General features: G+C 60.7%; 1 protein-coding gene across 2 annotated transcripts; it reads left to right on the plus strand.

Moving 5' to 3' along the window:
* Positions 1–2,556: 2,556 nt before the first annotated feature.
* On the plus strand, positions 2,557–14,304 carry SEMA4A (semaphorin 4A). 2 transcript variants are annotated; one of them, XM_054292711.1, is made up of 15 exons: positions 2,557–2,621; positions 7,301–7,441; positions 8,690–8,850; positions 8,962–9,024; positions 9,102–9,200; positions 9,682–9,787; positions 9,891–10,007; positions 10,089–10,219; positions 10,753–10,922; positions 11,355–11,505; positions 11,848–12,037; positions 12,124–12,245; positions 12,334–12,497; positions 12,573–12,685; positions 13,694–14,304. In XM_054292711.1, the coding sequence occupies exons 2-15, from the start codon at positions 7,303–7,305 to the stop codon at positions 14,278–14,280; spliced, it is 2,313 nt and encodes a 770-aa protein (XP_054148686.1). In that variant the 5' UTR covers positions 2,557–2,621; positions 7,301–7,302; the 3' UTR covers positions 14,281–14,304. The 2 variants fall into 2 exon arrangements, with proteins under 2 accessions (XP_054148686.1, XP_054148685.1); XM_054292710.1 differs by lacking the exon at positions 2,557–2,621 and adding an exon at positions 4,614–4,641.
* The last annotated feature ends 1,459 nt before the right edge of the window (positions 14,305–15,763 follow it).

Below are 15,763 nucleotides of genomic sequence, written 5' to 3' on the forward strand. Positions count from 1 at the left end.
AGCACGGACTCGAGGTCAGGTTTGTCCCTCCCCTCCCGTTGTCCCACGGATCCGAGCCCTGAGAGGGCGGCTCAGAGGAGGGCGGTGGGGTCCCACAGCAGGGCCACGGCCATGCTGGGGTCTCTCAGAGTCGCTCAGGGCAGGCAGGAGCACCAGGTTGGAGGGCCACCAGAATTTTTGGGGGGAAATCCAGCCCAGGAAGCCTTGGAGCAACCACTGTGATGGGGCAGGGCTGGGAGTGCCTGCAGTGCCTGGCAGGGCAGCAGGGATTGCCAGGCAGGGCCCAGGGGCGCTGGGGGCCCTGCCAGCCCCAGGGCAGCCCCTCCAGGCCCCTGCATGCCCGGGGAGATTAAGGTCAAGCCACCCTGCTAATCCCAAAGGGGGGGCTGAGATGCGAGCCCGTGCCCAGTGCCACCCCCCAGGGCTGCACCCCAACGTGCCGCAGGGCACAGAGCCCCCCCCCGGGCACCCTGGGGGTGTCCAGCACCCCGAGGGGCTGCAGCTCAGCCCTGGGCAGTGCCCAGCTCCTGCCAGGCTGCCGGTGCTGCTGGGCACGAGGCACAAGCTCCTTCCACATCCCTGCGCAGGGCGCCAGCCTCCCAAAGCTGGCAGCTGCAGGGGCACTCGGCTCTGCCCTGCAGCCCTGGCAGGGAATGCTGCAGGGGTTTGGGGTGCTGATGATGCTCTCCAGCCCTGGCAGGGCAATGCTGGAGGCTGGAAGGTTTTGGGGTCTGATGCTGCACCCCAGGCAATGCTGCAGGCTGGAGGGTTTTGGGGGGCTGATGGTGCTCCCCAGCCCTGGCAGGGCAATGCTGCAGGGTTTGGGGGTGCTGACACTGCTGATACTGCACCCAAAACCTGGCAGGGCAATGCTGGAGGGTTTTGGGGTGCTGATACTGCTCCCCAGCCCTGGCAGGGGAATGCTGGAGGGTTTTGGGGTGCTGCTGTTGCACCCCAGGCAATGCTGCAGGCTGGAGCGTTTTGGGGTGCTGCTGCTGCACCCCAGCCCTGGCAGGGCAATGCTGGAGGGTTTTGGGGTGCTGATACTGCTCCCCAGCTGGTACAGGGCTGGCACCCCAGGCAATGGTGCAGGCTGGAAGGTTTTGGGGTGCTGATACTGCACCCAAAACCTGGCAGGGCAATGCTGGAGGTTTTGGGGTGCTGCTGCTCCTTCCCAGCCCTGGCAGGGCAATGCTGGAAGGTTTTGGGGTGCTGCTGCTGCACCCCAGCAGGTGGGTGGCTGCAGAGGGGGGAAGTGCTGCTTTGGGATCCTGTTTTGGGGTTCTCACTCAGCGGGGAAGGGGAAGGGAGAAAGTTCCACAGCGGGGGCTGCAGGCTCCAGCCAGGCCGGGCTCCTGCAGCGGGGGAATTCCGGGGGGGAAACGCCACAGGGCAGAATTTGGGGGTGCTGGGGGCAGGGGGGGGCACACACAGACAGCCCGGTGACACGGCTGCACCCCAAAGTGCTCCGGGGACCCCCAAATCCACAACATGGGAAGCCAGAGCCAGCAGCACTCACCTGGGAGGGCTGAGACAGGAATGGGGTGCAGGGATGGGGTCTGGGGGTGCAGGGATGGGGTCTGGGGGTGCACGGGTGGGGTGTGGGGGTGCAGATTCGGGGTATGGGGGTGCAGATATGGGGTGTGAGTCTGAGGGGGCAGGAATAGGGTCTGGGGTGCAGAGATGGGGTCTGGGGGTGCAGAGATGGGGTCTGGGGGTGCACGGGTGGGGTGTGGGGGTGCACATATGGGGTGTGGGTCTCGGGGTACACGGATGGGGTCTGGGGGTGCAGGGATGGGATATGGGGGTGCAGTATGGGGTGTGGGGGCGCAGATATGGGGTGTGAGTCTGGGGGTGCAGGAATAGGGTTTGGGGTGCAGAGATGGGGTGTGGGGGTGCAGGGATGGGATGTGGGTCTGGGGGTGCAGATACGGGGTGTGGGGGTGCAGATATCGGGTGTGAGTCTGGGGGTGCAGGAATAGGGTTTGGGGGTGCAGGGTAGGATGCAGGGATGGGGTGTGGATGTCAGGGTGCAGGGATGGAGCTTGGGGGTGCAGGGATGGGGTTTAGGGGTGCAGGATGCAGGAATAGGGTTTGGGGTTGCAAGGATGGGGTGTGGGTTTGGGGGTGCAGATATGCGGCGTAGGGATGGGGTGTGGGGTGCAGGGATGGAGTCTGGGGGTGCCGGATGCAGGAATGGGGTTTGGGGCTGCAGGGATGGGGTGTGGGTTTGGGGGTGCAGATATGGGGTGTGGTGTGGGATACAGGGGGCTGTGGATCTGGGGGTGCTGAGATGGGGGTACAGGGACTTATTGCCAACAGCAGAGAGCACAACTGGGGTGAAAGGCCCCAGTGCAGCTCTGGGGGCACAGGAACCCGTCAGGAGAGGATGTAGCCCGCATCATGTGGGGGCACAGGGGTGTCCCTGCCCCTCCTGGGGGTGCAGGCTCGGTGCTGTGTGGGGTGAGGGGAGGCAGAGCCCCCTCCATGCCCGTGTCCGTCAGTCCGTCCGGGTCTGTCTGTCTGTCTGTCGGTGCGGGGGGGCCGCGGTACAGCCGTAGCCATGGCGACGTGAGCCGGATGCGGGGCCGGGGGATGCCGCTGCCGCCCGCCCGCCGCAGGTCGGTACCGCCGCTCCGCCACCGGGGCCGGGGGCGCCCGGGGGGCCCCGGGGGCTCTGGGGAGGCTCCACGGGGGCGGGAGGTGGAGGGGGAAAGGGGGGAAATCGCCATAGTGGGGTTGGGCTTGGGGGACCCCCAGCGCTGATGCTGAAAGCGGCAACAAAGAGGATGAGGATGGGGATGAGGATGGGGATGAGGATGGGGATGAGGATGAGGATGAGGATGAGGATGAAGATGAGGATGAGGATGAGGATGACGTGCCGGCCCTGGGGAGACCCCCGGTACCCCCCGCACCTCCTGCCTTCACATTCCTCCCACATTTCCCTCTCCTCCATGTCCTGTGCACCCCTCCACACCTCCTGCACCCCTCAGCTCCCTCCTGTGCATCCTCCTCTCCCTTCCGTGCACCCCCCAGCTCTCCCCACCCTTGGTATGGAGCAACCCCGTGGGCACAATCAGCTCCCGTTTCCTCTTGTGTGCACCCCCAAATTCCTCCCCTTCATCGTCCCGTGCCTTTAGCCCACCCCCTCCTGCCTTGCCTTCCATCTGCCACACATCTGGATCTCGGCACTTCCCCCACACATCTGGATCTCGGGGCTTCCCCCACATATCTGGATCTCGGCGCTTCCCCCACACATCTGGATCTCGGGGCTTTCCCCTCACATCTGGACCTCGGGGCTCCCCCCACACATCTGGATCTCGGGGCTTCCCCCTCACATCTGGATCTGGGGGCCTCCCCCAGGCCCCCCTGCCCCAGCCCCTCGTGGGTGTTGGGATCATTCCTGCGCCCCCCACACCACGGGGATGCTCCTGGGAGCTGGCATGGGCAGGGAATTGCAGCCCAGCTGCAGAGAAGGAGCAAACTGTTGGGAACTGAGGCAGGGGGATGTCTGAGCAGCTGGCACATCAGTGCCACAGCTCCACAGTGCATCCATCACTGCCCACCTTGGTGAGCACCAGGGCTGGGCCTGGCTCCATCCTGTGGCCCTGTGCTCACTGACAGCACAACGCTCCCTGCCTCGGAGGGAATCCTGCAGGAGGAGATGCCAGCAGGAGCAGGACCCATGAAACCTTTCTGGTGCTCAGCCTGAAAGCACCAGGGGAAAACTGAACCATCCAAGTGTTGGGAGACCCTTGGTCTCCCTCCCATGTGCCAAATCCTATAGAGAGGGGCTGGAAATTACATTCCCAATCCTCCAGGAGCAGATCCAAGCAGGAGCAGGACCCATGAAACAAACCACAACTGTGCTGAGCCTGAAAGCACCAGGGGGAAAATGAAGCACCCCAGCGATGAGAGACCCTTGGTCTCCCTCCCTTGTGCCAAATCCTATAGAGGGAAGCTGGAAATTACATTCCAAACCCCATCTTAGAGGGAATCCTCCTGGAGGAGATGCCAGCAGGAGCAGGACCCATGAAACCACAGCTGTGCTAAGCCTGAAAGCACCAGGGGGAAAATGAAGCACCCCAGCGATGAGAGACCTTTGGTCTCCCTCCCATGTGCCAAATCCTATAGAAGGAGGCTGTAAATTAAATCCCCAGATGTAATTACACCCCAAATTACACCCCCGTGACCAGGGGCCCCAAAAAAAGAGAAGAGACGAGGCTGAGAGGGGATTCCAGCTTGCCACCTCACATCCTGCCTCAGCCCTCCTGACTCACATTGGGTAACACCGGCGGTTTCCTCAGCCCCACCACAGCCCCAAATCAAATCTCCAGCCTCTCTGAGGGGCCAAATCAAATCTCCAGCCTCTCTGAGGAGCCTCTGCTCCCGTTTCCATCCCCCCCCCCCCTCCCTCCACGGCCTCGGTGGCTGCAGCCCAGGGCAGAACAATGGGGCCGGTCCGAGGCTCCGTGCGGCCCCGTCCCCCTGCAGCCCCTGCCAAGTGGGAAATCCGGGGCAGAGTAACCTACTTTCAGCGTCCTGTGCTCACAAGGAGCCTCTGTCCCAGCCAAGCAAGGTGCTGAGCACAGCGCTGCCCTGCCGGGGCTCCCCTGGGTTGTTTGGCCATGGCAGAGGCAGGTAAGGAGGCCCCAGCAGGGCAGGATGCTCCTCAGCCTCGGCCTCAGGGATATTGGGGCGCCTCGGGGATGGTGAGCAACTCCAGGGCTTGGGTTTTGGGGGTTTCTTGCCTACAGCCAGCCCAGAGCAGCCTGGGCTTGAGGATGGAATGTCCAGGGGAAGATGGGTTTGGGGAGCAGCTGTGGGAGATTTGTGGGGGTGCCCCATGGGGCTGTTTGTGGGTGCTCTATGGGGCTGTTTTGGGGTGCCCCATGGGGCTGTTTGTGGGGGTGTCCCGTGGGGCTGTTTGTGGGTGCCCCATGGGGCTGTTTTGGGGTGCCCCGTGGGGCTGTTTTGGGGTGCTCCATGGGGTTGTTTGTGGGTGCTCTATGGGGCTGTTTTGGGGTGCCTCGTGGCACTGTTTTGGGGTGCTCCATGGGGCTGTTTGTGGGTGCTCCATGGGGCCATTTGTGGGGGTGCCCCATGGGACAGTTTGTGGGTGCCCCATGGAGCTGTTTATGGGGGTGCTCCATGGGGGGCTGTTTGTGGGTGTCCCATTGGGCTGTTTTGGGGTGCTCCATGGGGTTGTTTTGGGGTGCATCATGGGGCTGTTGTGGGCAGCAGGTTTCTACGTGATGCCTGTCCCCATGGGGCTGTTTTGGGGGTTCCCCATGGGGCTGTTTTGGGGTGCCCCATGGGGCTGTTGTGAGGTGCCCCATGGGGCTGTTTTGGGGTGCCCCATGGGGCTGTTTTGAGGAGCACTGCTCCCCCCTGGAGGTCTGGTTTTCAGGGTGATGCCTGTCCCCATGAGGCTGTTTTGGGGTGCAGGTTTTCTGGGTGATACCTATCCCCATGGGGCTGTTCGGGGGATGATGCTCAGGCCTGCTGTTGGCCTGCACAATCCGCAGGGAAAATGCCATTTATTTTCCTCACCCCAAAGCCTTCCCCAGCGAGCAAAGCCTGGCACCTGGGCACATCCTTTCCCCCCACTTTGCCACCCCCGGGGCACCCAGCTGCAGGAGCAGAGCTGCCCATTCCCCATCCCGGTTCCCATCCCGGCCGCCTCCGCCAGGCTCCGCTGCTCGCCCCGCAGGGATGCGAGGCAGGAGAGGCGGGCTCAGGCACCCACTGCCCCAACCTGCCGGGGCTCGTCCTCTTCCAGCAGGACTTTCAGGTTCCCCGAGCCACGCGGGGCTGGGCTGGGCTGGGCCGGGCTCGGCGGAGCCGGGCCGGGAGCTCGGAGCGAGCCGGGCATGGAGCCGCGGGACACGCGTGGCCGCAGCCCCCGGGGCTCGGGCACCTGCCCGGGGCTCCCGTGCCGGGGCTGCAGGTGAGAGGCTCCGTCCTGGGCTGCCGCAGAGGTAATGCTGCTCGCTGGGGACGCGGTGGCCGTGGGCAAAGGGGTTTGGGCACCGCCGGGCTCTGCGGATGTGGCTCTGTCCCCAGCGCTGCAGGAAGGGGTTCCCGTGTGTGTCCCCCACCATTTTGTGGATGTTGTGGTCACTGATGGAGCCAGGCAGAGGAATCGCTGGTGGGGATGGGCTCTGAGCTCTGGGGGCAAAGGCAGGAGCCTCTGGATGCCTCTGTGCCGGGGTCCCGTGCAGGGGGCCCAGAGGGTGAGGGGAAATCTCTGAATGTAGCAGAAATTGTGGTGCAGGAGCCCCAAAGGCTGAGGGGACATCTCTGACTGTGCCAAGAGATTGTGGTGCTGGAATCCAGAGGGCAAGGGGACATATCTGTGCCAGAGATTTTGGTGCTGGAGCCCCAAGGGGTGAGGGGACATCCTAACTGTGACAGAGATTATGGTGGAAGAGCCCAGAGGGTGAGGAGACATCCTGACTGTACCAGAAATTGTGGTGCAGGAGTTCCACATGGTGAGGGGACATCTCTGGATGTGAGAGATTTTGGTGCAAGAGCCCAGAAGGTGACAGCATGTCTCTGACTGTGAGATTTTGGTGAGGAGCCCCACATGGCGAGGGGACATCTCTGATTGTGCCAAGAGATTGTGGTGCTGGAATCCAGAGGGCAAGGGGACACCTCTGTGCCAGAGACTGTGGTGCAGGAGCCCCACATGACAACGGGACATCTCTGAGTGTGACAGAGATTTTTGTGAGGAGCCTCAGAAGGCTGAGGGGACATCTCTGAACTGTGCCAAGATTTTGCTGCAGGAGCCCCAGAGGGTGAGGGGACATCCTGACAGTTCCAAAATTTTGGTAGAGGAGTGCCAGAGGTTAAGGGGACCTCCTGACTGTGCCAAAATTTTGGTAGAGGAGCCCCAGAAGGTGACAGCACATCTCTGACTGGGCCAGAGATGTTGGGAGCCCCACGTGGTGAGGGGACATCTCTGTGCCAGAGATTGTGGAGCAGGAGCCCCACATGGCGAGGGCACATCTCTGTGCCAGAGATGTTGGTGCTGGAATCCAGAGGGTGAGGGGACATCCTGACCGTGCCAAGATGTTGGTGACGAGCCCAGAGGCCCGGGGCACCCCTCTGGGTGCCGGCATGGCAGTGGGAAGTTCGTGCCCAAACTGGGGGGGCCGCGTGGGGACTCGAGGCGCTGCAGACACCCCCTTCCCCTTCCCTCTCTCGGGTACCGCTTCCCCCCTCTGGTTTCCGCCGGGGGCGGTGACACGCAGCCAGCCTGGCAGCAGCGTGTGACCCTGTCCCTCCCTGCCCGCAGGGATGGTGGTGGGACCCTCGTGGGGCGCAGCCCTGCCGCCCCCAGCCATGCCCGCCGCCCTCCGCCTGCTCTGCGGGGTGGTGGTGCCGGCTGCCCTGCTCTGCTCCGCCGAGCCCCTGCCCCGCCTCGCCTTCCCCAGCGGTGAGTACGGCGTGGGAGAGCTGGGGAGGGGGGCACACAGCTGGGGAGGGGGGTACATAGCTGGGGAGGGGGTACATAGCTGGGGAGGGGGGTACACAGCTGGGGAGGGGGGTACATAGCTGGGGAGGGGGGCACACAGCTGGGGAGGGGGGTACACAGATATGGAGGGGGGTAGGGAGGGGGGTACACAGATATGGAGGGGGGTACACAGCTGGGGAGGGGGTACACAGCTGTGGAGGGGGGTACACAGCTGGGGAGGGGGTACACAGCTGGGGAGGGGGTACACAGCTGTGGAGGGGGGTACACAGTCTCTGTGTGGGACAGTGTCCACCCCCAGGGTTGGGTACACAGCCTCTGCCTGGGTCAGGGTCCATCCCCAGGGCAGAGCATCCAGCATCAGGAACCTTGGGGTGCCCCCCAGCATAGCCCCCCCCCCGCCCCATGAGTGACCCTCAGAGGGTTGGGGACAGCACCAGTGGCTGCAGGTGGTGTTGGGGCGGGGGGGTGACAGAATCATTTACTGGCACCCCAGCACTCGATGGGCCGGATCCTCCAGTGATTTTGTCACCCAGCTGGCACCCAGGGTGTGCTCAGGGTCACCCTGCGGGGATGAGAAGCTGCCTCTGGAAGGGACAGGGCAGCGCATGGGGGCAAAGCAGGGGATTGGGGGGGCTGGGATGTGCCAGTCGGGCTGCAGCAGGGTCTGTGCCCCACGGCAGGGTCGTGCCTTTCCAGCCCTGACTGCGCTGTCACTTCCCTTTCCCCGAGCAGCCATGCCCAAAATTGCAAAAATCCCCCAGTTTCGGTGCCTGCTAGGGATGAATGAGAATCTGCAATCTCTGCCTGTGCCCAAGGGCACCCTGGGGACTGGTGACACCCCCAGTCTGACACTTTGGGGTTTGTGACTCCTCCAGGGTGGCACCCTGGGGCAGTGCATCCCCCAAACAGATGCCCCAAAGCATCACAGGCACAGCTTGGGGGGGAAATGCACTCCATTTCTGGGGGTCTGCAGCTTGGGGATGTCCAGCTCTTGCAGCAGGAGCTGGAGGGGACAGTGGGAAGCGGGGAGCTGGAGGGTGAAGGGGTGATGGTGATATGAAATCTGAAGGGGAAGAACTGCACCCCATTTCCTGTGTGAGATTAAACAGAGCTGCTGCGCTGGCAGCTGCTGCCACATCCGCACACGGAGGGTGGTGGGGGGTGTGTGTGTGACCCCTGCGCTCCCCTCACCCCCTCTGCTGCTGCCAGGGGACCCCCGGCGGACCCTCACCCACTTCAGCCAGGACAACGTGTCCCACTACGACATCTTCCTGCTGGATGAGAGCGAGGAGCAGCTCTACGTGGGGGCACGCGACTGGCTGCTGGCCCTCGCCGTTGGCACCCCTGGCAGCATCCGTGCCAAAGCCTCGGTGAGCAGCACCCCTTCTGGGGAGGTGGGAGAGGGAGGCGCCTCTGCTGTGTTTCAATTTTCCCGTGGGGTTGGGCTCGACAGCCCAGGAACATCTTTGTTTCCTTTGTAGGTAAGGTGGGGACCCACAGATGTGAAAATATCTGAATGCGTTTTTAAGAAGAAGAGCGAAGAGGTGAGCTGGCCCTGTGGGGGGCTCAGGGGTCCCACAAAGCTATGGGGATGCTCAGCACCCAACTCTTTCCCCCTCAGACTGAGTGCTTCAACTTCATCCGGGTCCTGGTGGCCCTGAACCAGACCCACCTCTACGCCTGTGGCACCTACGCCTTCAGCCCTGCGTGCACCTACATCGTGAGTGTCCTCCCCAGGGCAGCATTCTGGGGCTCTCTGGGCAGCTTGTGGGGTTGTATTTTGTCAGGACCTACAACATACAGTCCAGAAGCGAGCCCAGGATGGGGGTGCTGGGTGTCCCCCCCAAGGGACATCTTTGTGTGCCATCTGATAAAGGAGCCCTTGGTGATTCTCGTTCAGCTGCCGGCAACTCTTCCTCTGGCAGGGAAACCCCAATTTTGGGTCCCCTCAGGTGACTCCAGGCTCTCTGTCCCTGCCTCAGCCTCCTCCATGCTGAGCACGTGGTGGCGACTGCCACTCCCCAAAATGACAATGAGGGAAGGTGACAGGAGCCGGGTACCCCCAGCATCCTCTGTCATCATCCCTGCACCCACCTTGAAGACATGGGCCACCCTATGTCTGCAAGGTATTCCACACTCATTCCCTACAGATTTGGGGTTGTTTTCAGTCCTTTGGCTGATTTTTCTCCCCTTTTGCACAGCACCTGGAAAGCTTCACGCTGGCCAGTGGCAGAGGACAGTCCTTCCTGGACGGGAAGGGCCAGTGCCCCTTCGATCCCCAGCACACTTACACGGCCCTGCTGGTGGGTGAGTATGGGGCCAGTGGCCTCTCAGCTGGGCTCCCATGGAGTGGAGGGCCGAGGGTGGGGGGTCCCCACCATGGCTCAGCCCCCTCTGTGTCCCTGGGCAGACGGAGAGCTCTATGCTGGCACCATGAACAACTTCCAGGGCAACGAGCCCATCATCTCCCGCTCGCTGGGCACCCGCACGCTGCTCAAGACAGATGCCTTCCTCCGCTGGCTCTCGGGTGAGCAGATGGAAGGTGCTGCACCTGGGGAGGTGCTGCAGCCCTCCATGGCTCCAGCTTCTCACCCATCCCTACCTGCAGCCGACGCCGCCTTCGTGGCCTCCTTCAGCCTCCCTGGGGACGACAAGGTCTACTTCTTCTTCGAGGAGACAGCAGATGAGTTTGACTTCTTTGAGAAGCTCCTGGTGCCACGGGTGGCCCGTGTCTGCAAGGTGTGAGAGCAGGGAGTGGTGGTGGGCTGCAGTGGGGGCACAGTGATGGGGTGTCACTATAGGACACGAAAGAACACGAGGGCACACTGCTGCTCTCAAGGTGAGGAAGAAAAAAAGGGAAGTTTATTTTCTGACTTTAGCATTTATGGTTTTCTGAAAGTGACAGTGGATTGGAGGGTGACAGTGCCACCTCTCCAATGACACTGGACAATCCAACAGTCTATCAAATTTCTCTTCTAGAAAAGAGAAGCTGGTCCCGGTAGGCCATAAAAGAATGCAAAACAATGAGTTATTTACAGAAAGTGTGTGAGAAAGTTCGCTACAAGAATGTCAACATCAGAAAGCTTAGAAAATCTTAAAAAGTCAGAATGACAGTGGGGGATGATGATGATGTGACAGGAGACAATGGGACAGGGACAGTGATGGGAGACCATAATGGGGATGATAGTTGTACTGTGATAGCAATGATGACAGGGGACAATGGCAGGGGACAAAGGGGTCATGTCACCTCGGTGATGAGCACTTTCCTGCAGAGCGATGTAGGAGGGGACAAGGTGCTGCAGAAGAAGTGGACAACATTCCTGAAGGCACAGCTGGAGTGCTCCGAGCCCGGCCACTTCCCCTTCAACGTCATCCACCACGCCTTTGCTCTGCCCCGCCACGACGGCCGCGCTGATTTCTACGCGGTGTTCACCTCGCAGTGGTGAGTGCCAGGGCTGTTCACCTGGCACTGGTGAGTGCCCAGGGTGTTCACCTTGCAGTGGTGAGTGTCAGGGCTCTTCATCTCATAGTGCTGAGTGCCCAGGGCTGTTCACCTGGCAGTGCTGAGTGCCCAGGGCTCTTCATCTCGCACTGGTGAGTGCCCAGGGCTCTTCATCTCATAGTGGTGAGTGCCCAGGGCTGTTCACCTCACACTGGTGAGTGCCCAGGGCTGTTCACCTCACAGTGCTGAGTGTCCAGGGCTGTTCACCTGGCAGTGGTGAGTGCCCAGGGCTGTTCACCTTGTACTGGTGAGTGCCCAGGGCTGTTTACCTCACAGTGCTGAGTGCCCAGGGCTATTCACCTGGCAGTGGTCAGTGCCCAGGGCTGTGGAGAGAGCCCAGGGCACTCTGCTGCCCACTGTCCCTCCCTGCAGGCAGGCCGGCAGGGCGGGCAGTGCCGCCGTCTGTGCCTACAGTCAGGAGGATCTGGAGAAGGTCTTCAAGGGCAAGTACAAGGAGCTGAACAAGGAGAGCTCTCGCTGGACAGTCTACAGTGGCCCTGACATGAGTCCTCGGCCTGGCAGTGTGAGTGCTGCCCCTCAGGGGTGTGCTCCCCACCAGGGGACAACACTGGTCCCCAAGAGATGGGCTCTGTGTATCCCTGTGTGCCCACACTTGCAGGTGGGATGGGAAAGGAGAAGGGTCCCTCTGCACCCCACTGATGCTGACCAGGCGTGGTTCTGCAGCACATCCTCCCCTCCCTGTGTCTCAGTTTCCCTCCCCAGCACATCCTCCCCTCCCTGTGTCTCAGTTTCCCTCCCCAGCACATCCTCCCCTCCCTGTGTCTCAGTTTCCCTCCCCAGCACATCCTCCCCTCCCTGTGTCTCAGTTTCCCACCCCAGCACAGACCCCTCTGTCCCCGCACAGTGCTCCATGGGTGCCTCCTCGGACAAAGCCCTCAGCTTCATGAAGGATCATTTCCTGATGGATGGGAAGGTGTCACCCCTCCAGGAGAAGCCTCTCCTGGTGAAGTCTGATGTCACCTACACCCGCATCACAGTCCATGAGACCCACGACGTGCTGGGCACCCCGTACCGTGTCATGTTCCTGGCCACAGGTGGGGTGATACGGGGGGCACACAGGGTCACCCATCCCACCCTCCCCTTGGCTCCAAAGCCTCAGCAATGTCCCCATGCCCCACAGACGAGGGTTTCCTGCACAAGGCAGTGGAGCTTGAGGGAGTGGAGGGTGCCCACATCGTGGAGAGCATCCAGCTCTTTGCAGCGCCAGAGCCGGTGAAGAACCTGCTGCTGGCACCAGGGAAGGTAGGGCAGGTGTGAGCACCCAGACACCCAACAGCCCCCTAAAACCAGCACTGGGGGAAAGCTCAGCCCTGCACCTCTCCTTCCCCAGGGCATCCTCTACGTGGGCTACTCCAGAGGCGTCCTGCAGGTCCCGCTGGCCAACTGCAGCCTGCACCGGAGCTGCGCCGAGTGCGTGCTGGCACGGGACCCCTACTGCGCCTGGCACAGCCCCGGGGGCGCCTGCCTGCGTGCCCACCTCGCCACCGACAACAAGTGAGCAGCAGGGTGGGAGCTGGGAGGGCTCTGGGGGTCACTGGGGTGCTGCTGACCCTTCTCTCCTGGGTGCAGGAGTGAGTGGCTACAGGATGTTAAGAAGGGGAGACCGGACGCCGTGTGCCACCGCGGGAGGAGTGCGGCCATGCCCCGCTCCTGGGGGGCACCGGAGGATCCCGCTGTGCAGGGTTGAGTATGGGGGTACATGGGGGGTGGGATGGGGCTCATGGGGTGTGTTTTGTGGGGATGAACAAAACTCTACAGCTTTTGTGAAAGTTGTAAAGCCAGGATGTTTATTACAGCGCTGGACGCATGTGGGAATCGCTCCCTTAAAATGACATGTGTACTTCTGGGAGCTTCAGGTCCCTTTTTATCCCCCTCTCAAATACATATGCACACAATTTCACAATATTTATTTTATAGATATTTACATTTATATTTATAAATATTTACAATATACATTTATAAATATTTACATTATATTTTGTAAATATTTACATGTTTCTTTTTATGAATTTCGCGTGGCAGTTGCCGCTAGTTCTTCTTTATCAGAAAGAATTCCTAGGTCAGGTTGAGTTGCTCTCACAGCAGTCTCTGTCTCTCTCTATCACTTTCTGTCTCCTCCTCCCTTATCTCTGTCTTTCACTGAAGCAGTTTCTCTGAGCTTAGGTGTGATGGTGTTCACAGGGGTCTGAGGATGAGGGAAGAGATGAGGATTTGACTCTATGTTTCAGAAGGCTTGATTTATTATTTTATTATATATATTACATTGAAACTATACTAAAAGAATAGAAGAAAGGATTTCATCAGAAGTCTAGCTAAGAATAGAATAGGAAAGAATGGTAACAAAAGCTTCCGTCTCGGACAGAGAGTCTGAGCCAGCTGACTGTGATTGGCCATTAATTAGAAACAACCACATGAGACCAATCACAGATGCACCTGTTGCATTCTACAGCAGCAGACAATCATTGTTTACATTTGTTCCTGAGGCCTCCCAGCTTCTCAGGAGGAAAAATCCTAAGGAAAGGATTTTTCATAAAAGATGTCCATGATACTTGGGCTTTTTGCAGCTAGACTACACAGAAAGCTACACACTTAAAGATGTACATTCTGCCTAAATCAAAATAGATTTCTACCCTGGAAAATCTCTCCTCTGCCTCAGGTGCACCACATCACTGTGTTCTCCACACCCACAGGGCTCAGCCCCCCGCTGAACGCCGTGGTCCAGCTGCCGTGCCCGCGCCGCTCCGCCCTGGCCACCTACAGCTGGCAGCAGCCTGGCAGTGCCCAGGGGCACACGGTGCTGCAGCCTGACCACACGCTGGTGGTCATCATGCAGCAGGGAATGGCCGGCACCTACACCTGCCAGGCCACAGAGAACGGCTACACCTGGACCGTGGCTCGCTACCAGCTCAGAGACTCTGGCGGGGCCCAGCTGGGCGAGGTGGGCTCGCCGCCCCGCTCGTACTGGTCCCAGTTTGTCACGGTGACGGTGCTGCTGGCCGTGACGCTGGCCGGGGCCGCCTGCCTGGCCCTCATGGCCTACCGGGACCAGCTGAGGGCTCGCAGCAAGGTGAGGGGCTGCAGCGCGCCCCACAGCCCCCCGTCACGCCAGAGGGAGAAGGTGCCCCTCAACGGGGGCACCGCGGAGCCCCCGGCACCCGGAGCTGCCACCGAGGAGGAGGAGGAGGATGAAGGCTCCCAGGCGTGCTGCCTGCAGCTCGGTGGGGACGTGGATGTGGACAACAACAGGCTGCACGTGCCGGCGGGGGACACGGCGTGACAATGGCAGTGGGTCAGGGAGACCTTGGGGAGGGAGGGTGTGGGGAGGGGTGGGACTGTGAAAGGGTTTTTTTTGGTTTTGTTTTTGTTTTATTTAATACACTTGTTTTAACCTAAGGCTCACGTTCTGAGGGTGAGGGTGGAATGGAAGCAAGAGAGTGGGACAGGGAGTGGGACAAGGAGAGAGGTCATGGATGTGGCACAGAGCAGAAATGTCACCATGGGGTGGGCACAGCTGGGAATGGTGGATGCTGATACCAGGGAAAAAACAGGTTCCATAAAAACCTCAGCATGGTTTATTTTATTTAATACACCTGTTTTAACCTAAGGCTCACGTTCTGAGGGTGAGGGTGAAATGGGCCCTGGGAGCAAGGGAATGGGACAGGGAGAGGAGAGAGGTCATGAATGTGGCACAGAGCAGAAATGTCACCATGGGGTGGGCATGGCTGGGAATGGTGGATGCTGATACCAGGGAAAAAACAAAAAGTTCCACAAAAACCTCAACATGGGCCAAGCTGTGCTGGATGCGCTCCCTAATCCAGCCCCATGGGCACCCACCCTGCACTGCCCCCACCCCTCATGGTCCCAACCCTGGGGTGCCCCCACTGCTCCCTGGCTGTCCCCCCCACCCCATTTCCAGCGTCCTTGAGCTGCCTTTTCAAAGCCAAGCCAGCTGTACATTTTCCTGGTCTTTGCTTTTTTTATTAAAAAAAGGAAAACTCAACGCCTGACATTGCTGGGTCTGTGGAGCAGCCCTGAGGGCCCTGTGGGGTGTGCGAGGCTGGGCCTGGGGAACGCGTGGGCACACGTGGGTTTGCAGGGACACCTGTGGGTGTGCAGGGACACCTGTTGGTGTGCACAGACACACGTGGGTGTGCAGGGACACGTGTGGGTGTGCAGGGACAAGTGTGGGTGTGCAGGGGCATGAGTGGGTGTGCAGGGATACACATGGGTGTGCAGGGACACCTGTGGGTGTGCAGGGATACACATGGGGGGGCACAGACACCCATGGGTGTGCAGGGACACGCATGAGTGTGCAGAGACACTCGTGGGTGTGCACAGACACACTTGGGTGGGCAGGGAGATGCATGGGTGTGCAGGGACACTCGTGGGTGTGCAGGAACACACGTGGGTGTGCAGGGGCATAAGTGGGTGTGCAGGGACACTTGTGGGCATGCAGGGACACACGTGGATGTGCAGGGACACACATGGGTGTGCAGGGACATGCGCGGGCATGCAAGAACACCTGTGGGCATTCAGGGACACGTGGGTGTGCAGGGAGACTTCAGGGTGGGTGTGCAGGGACATCCATGGATGTGCAGGGACATGTGTGGGCGTGCAGAGACACCCGTGGGTGTGCACACACATGTGTGGGTGTGCAGGGACTCGCACTCCTGTGCAGCGTCCACCTGCAGCGAGGCGCAGGGAGAGCGGGGAGCAGGGAACCATCACTCCCTTCTGTGGGTGCCCCCGTGCTGTTTCCC

Source organism: Melozone crissalis, unplaced genomic scaffold (assembly GCF_028551555.1).
Source record: "Melozone crissalis strain CALT ecotype California unplaced genomic scaffold, PUWL_Pcris_2 ptg000114l_1, whole genome shotgun sequence".
Taxonomy (NCBI): domain Eukaryota; kingdom Metazoa; phylum Chordata; class Aves; order Passeriformes; family Passerellidae; genus Melozone; species Melozone crissalis.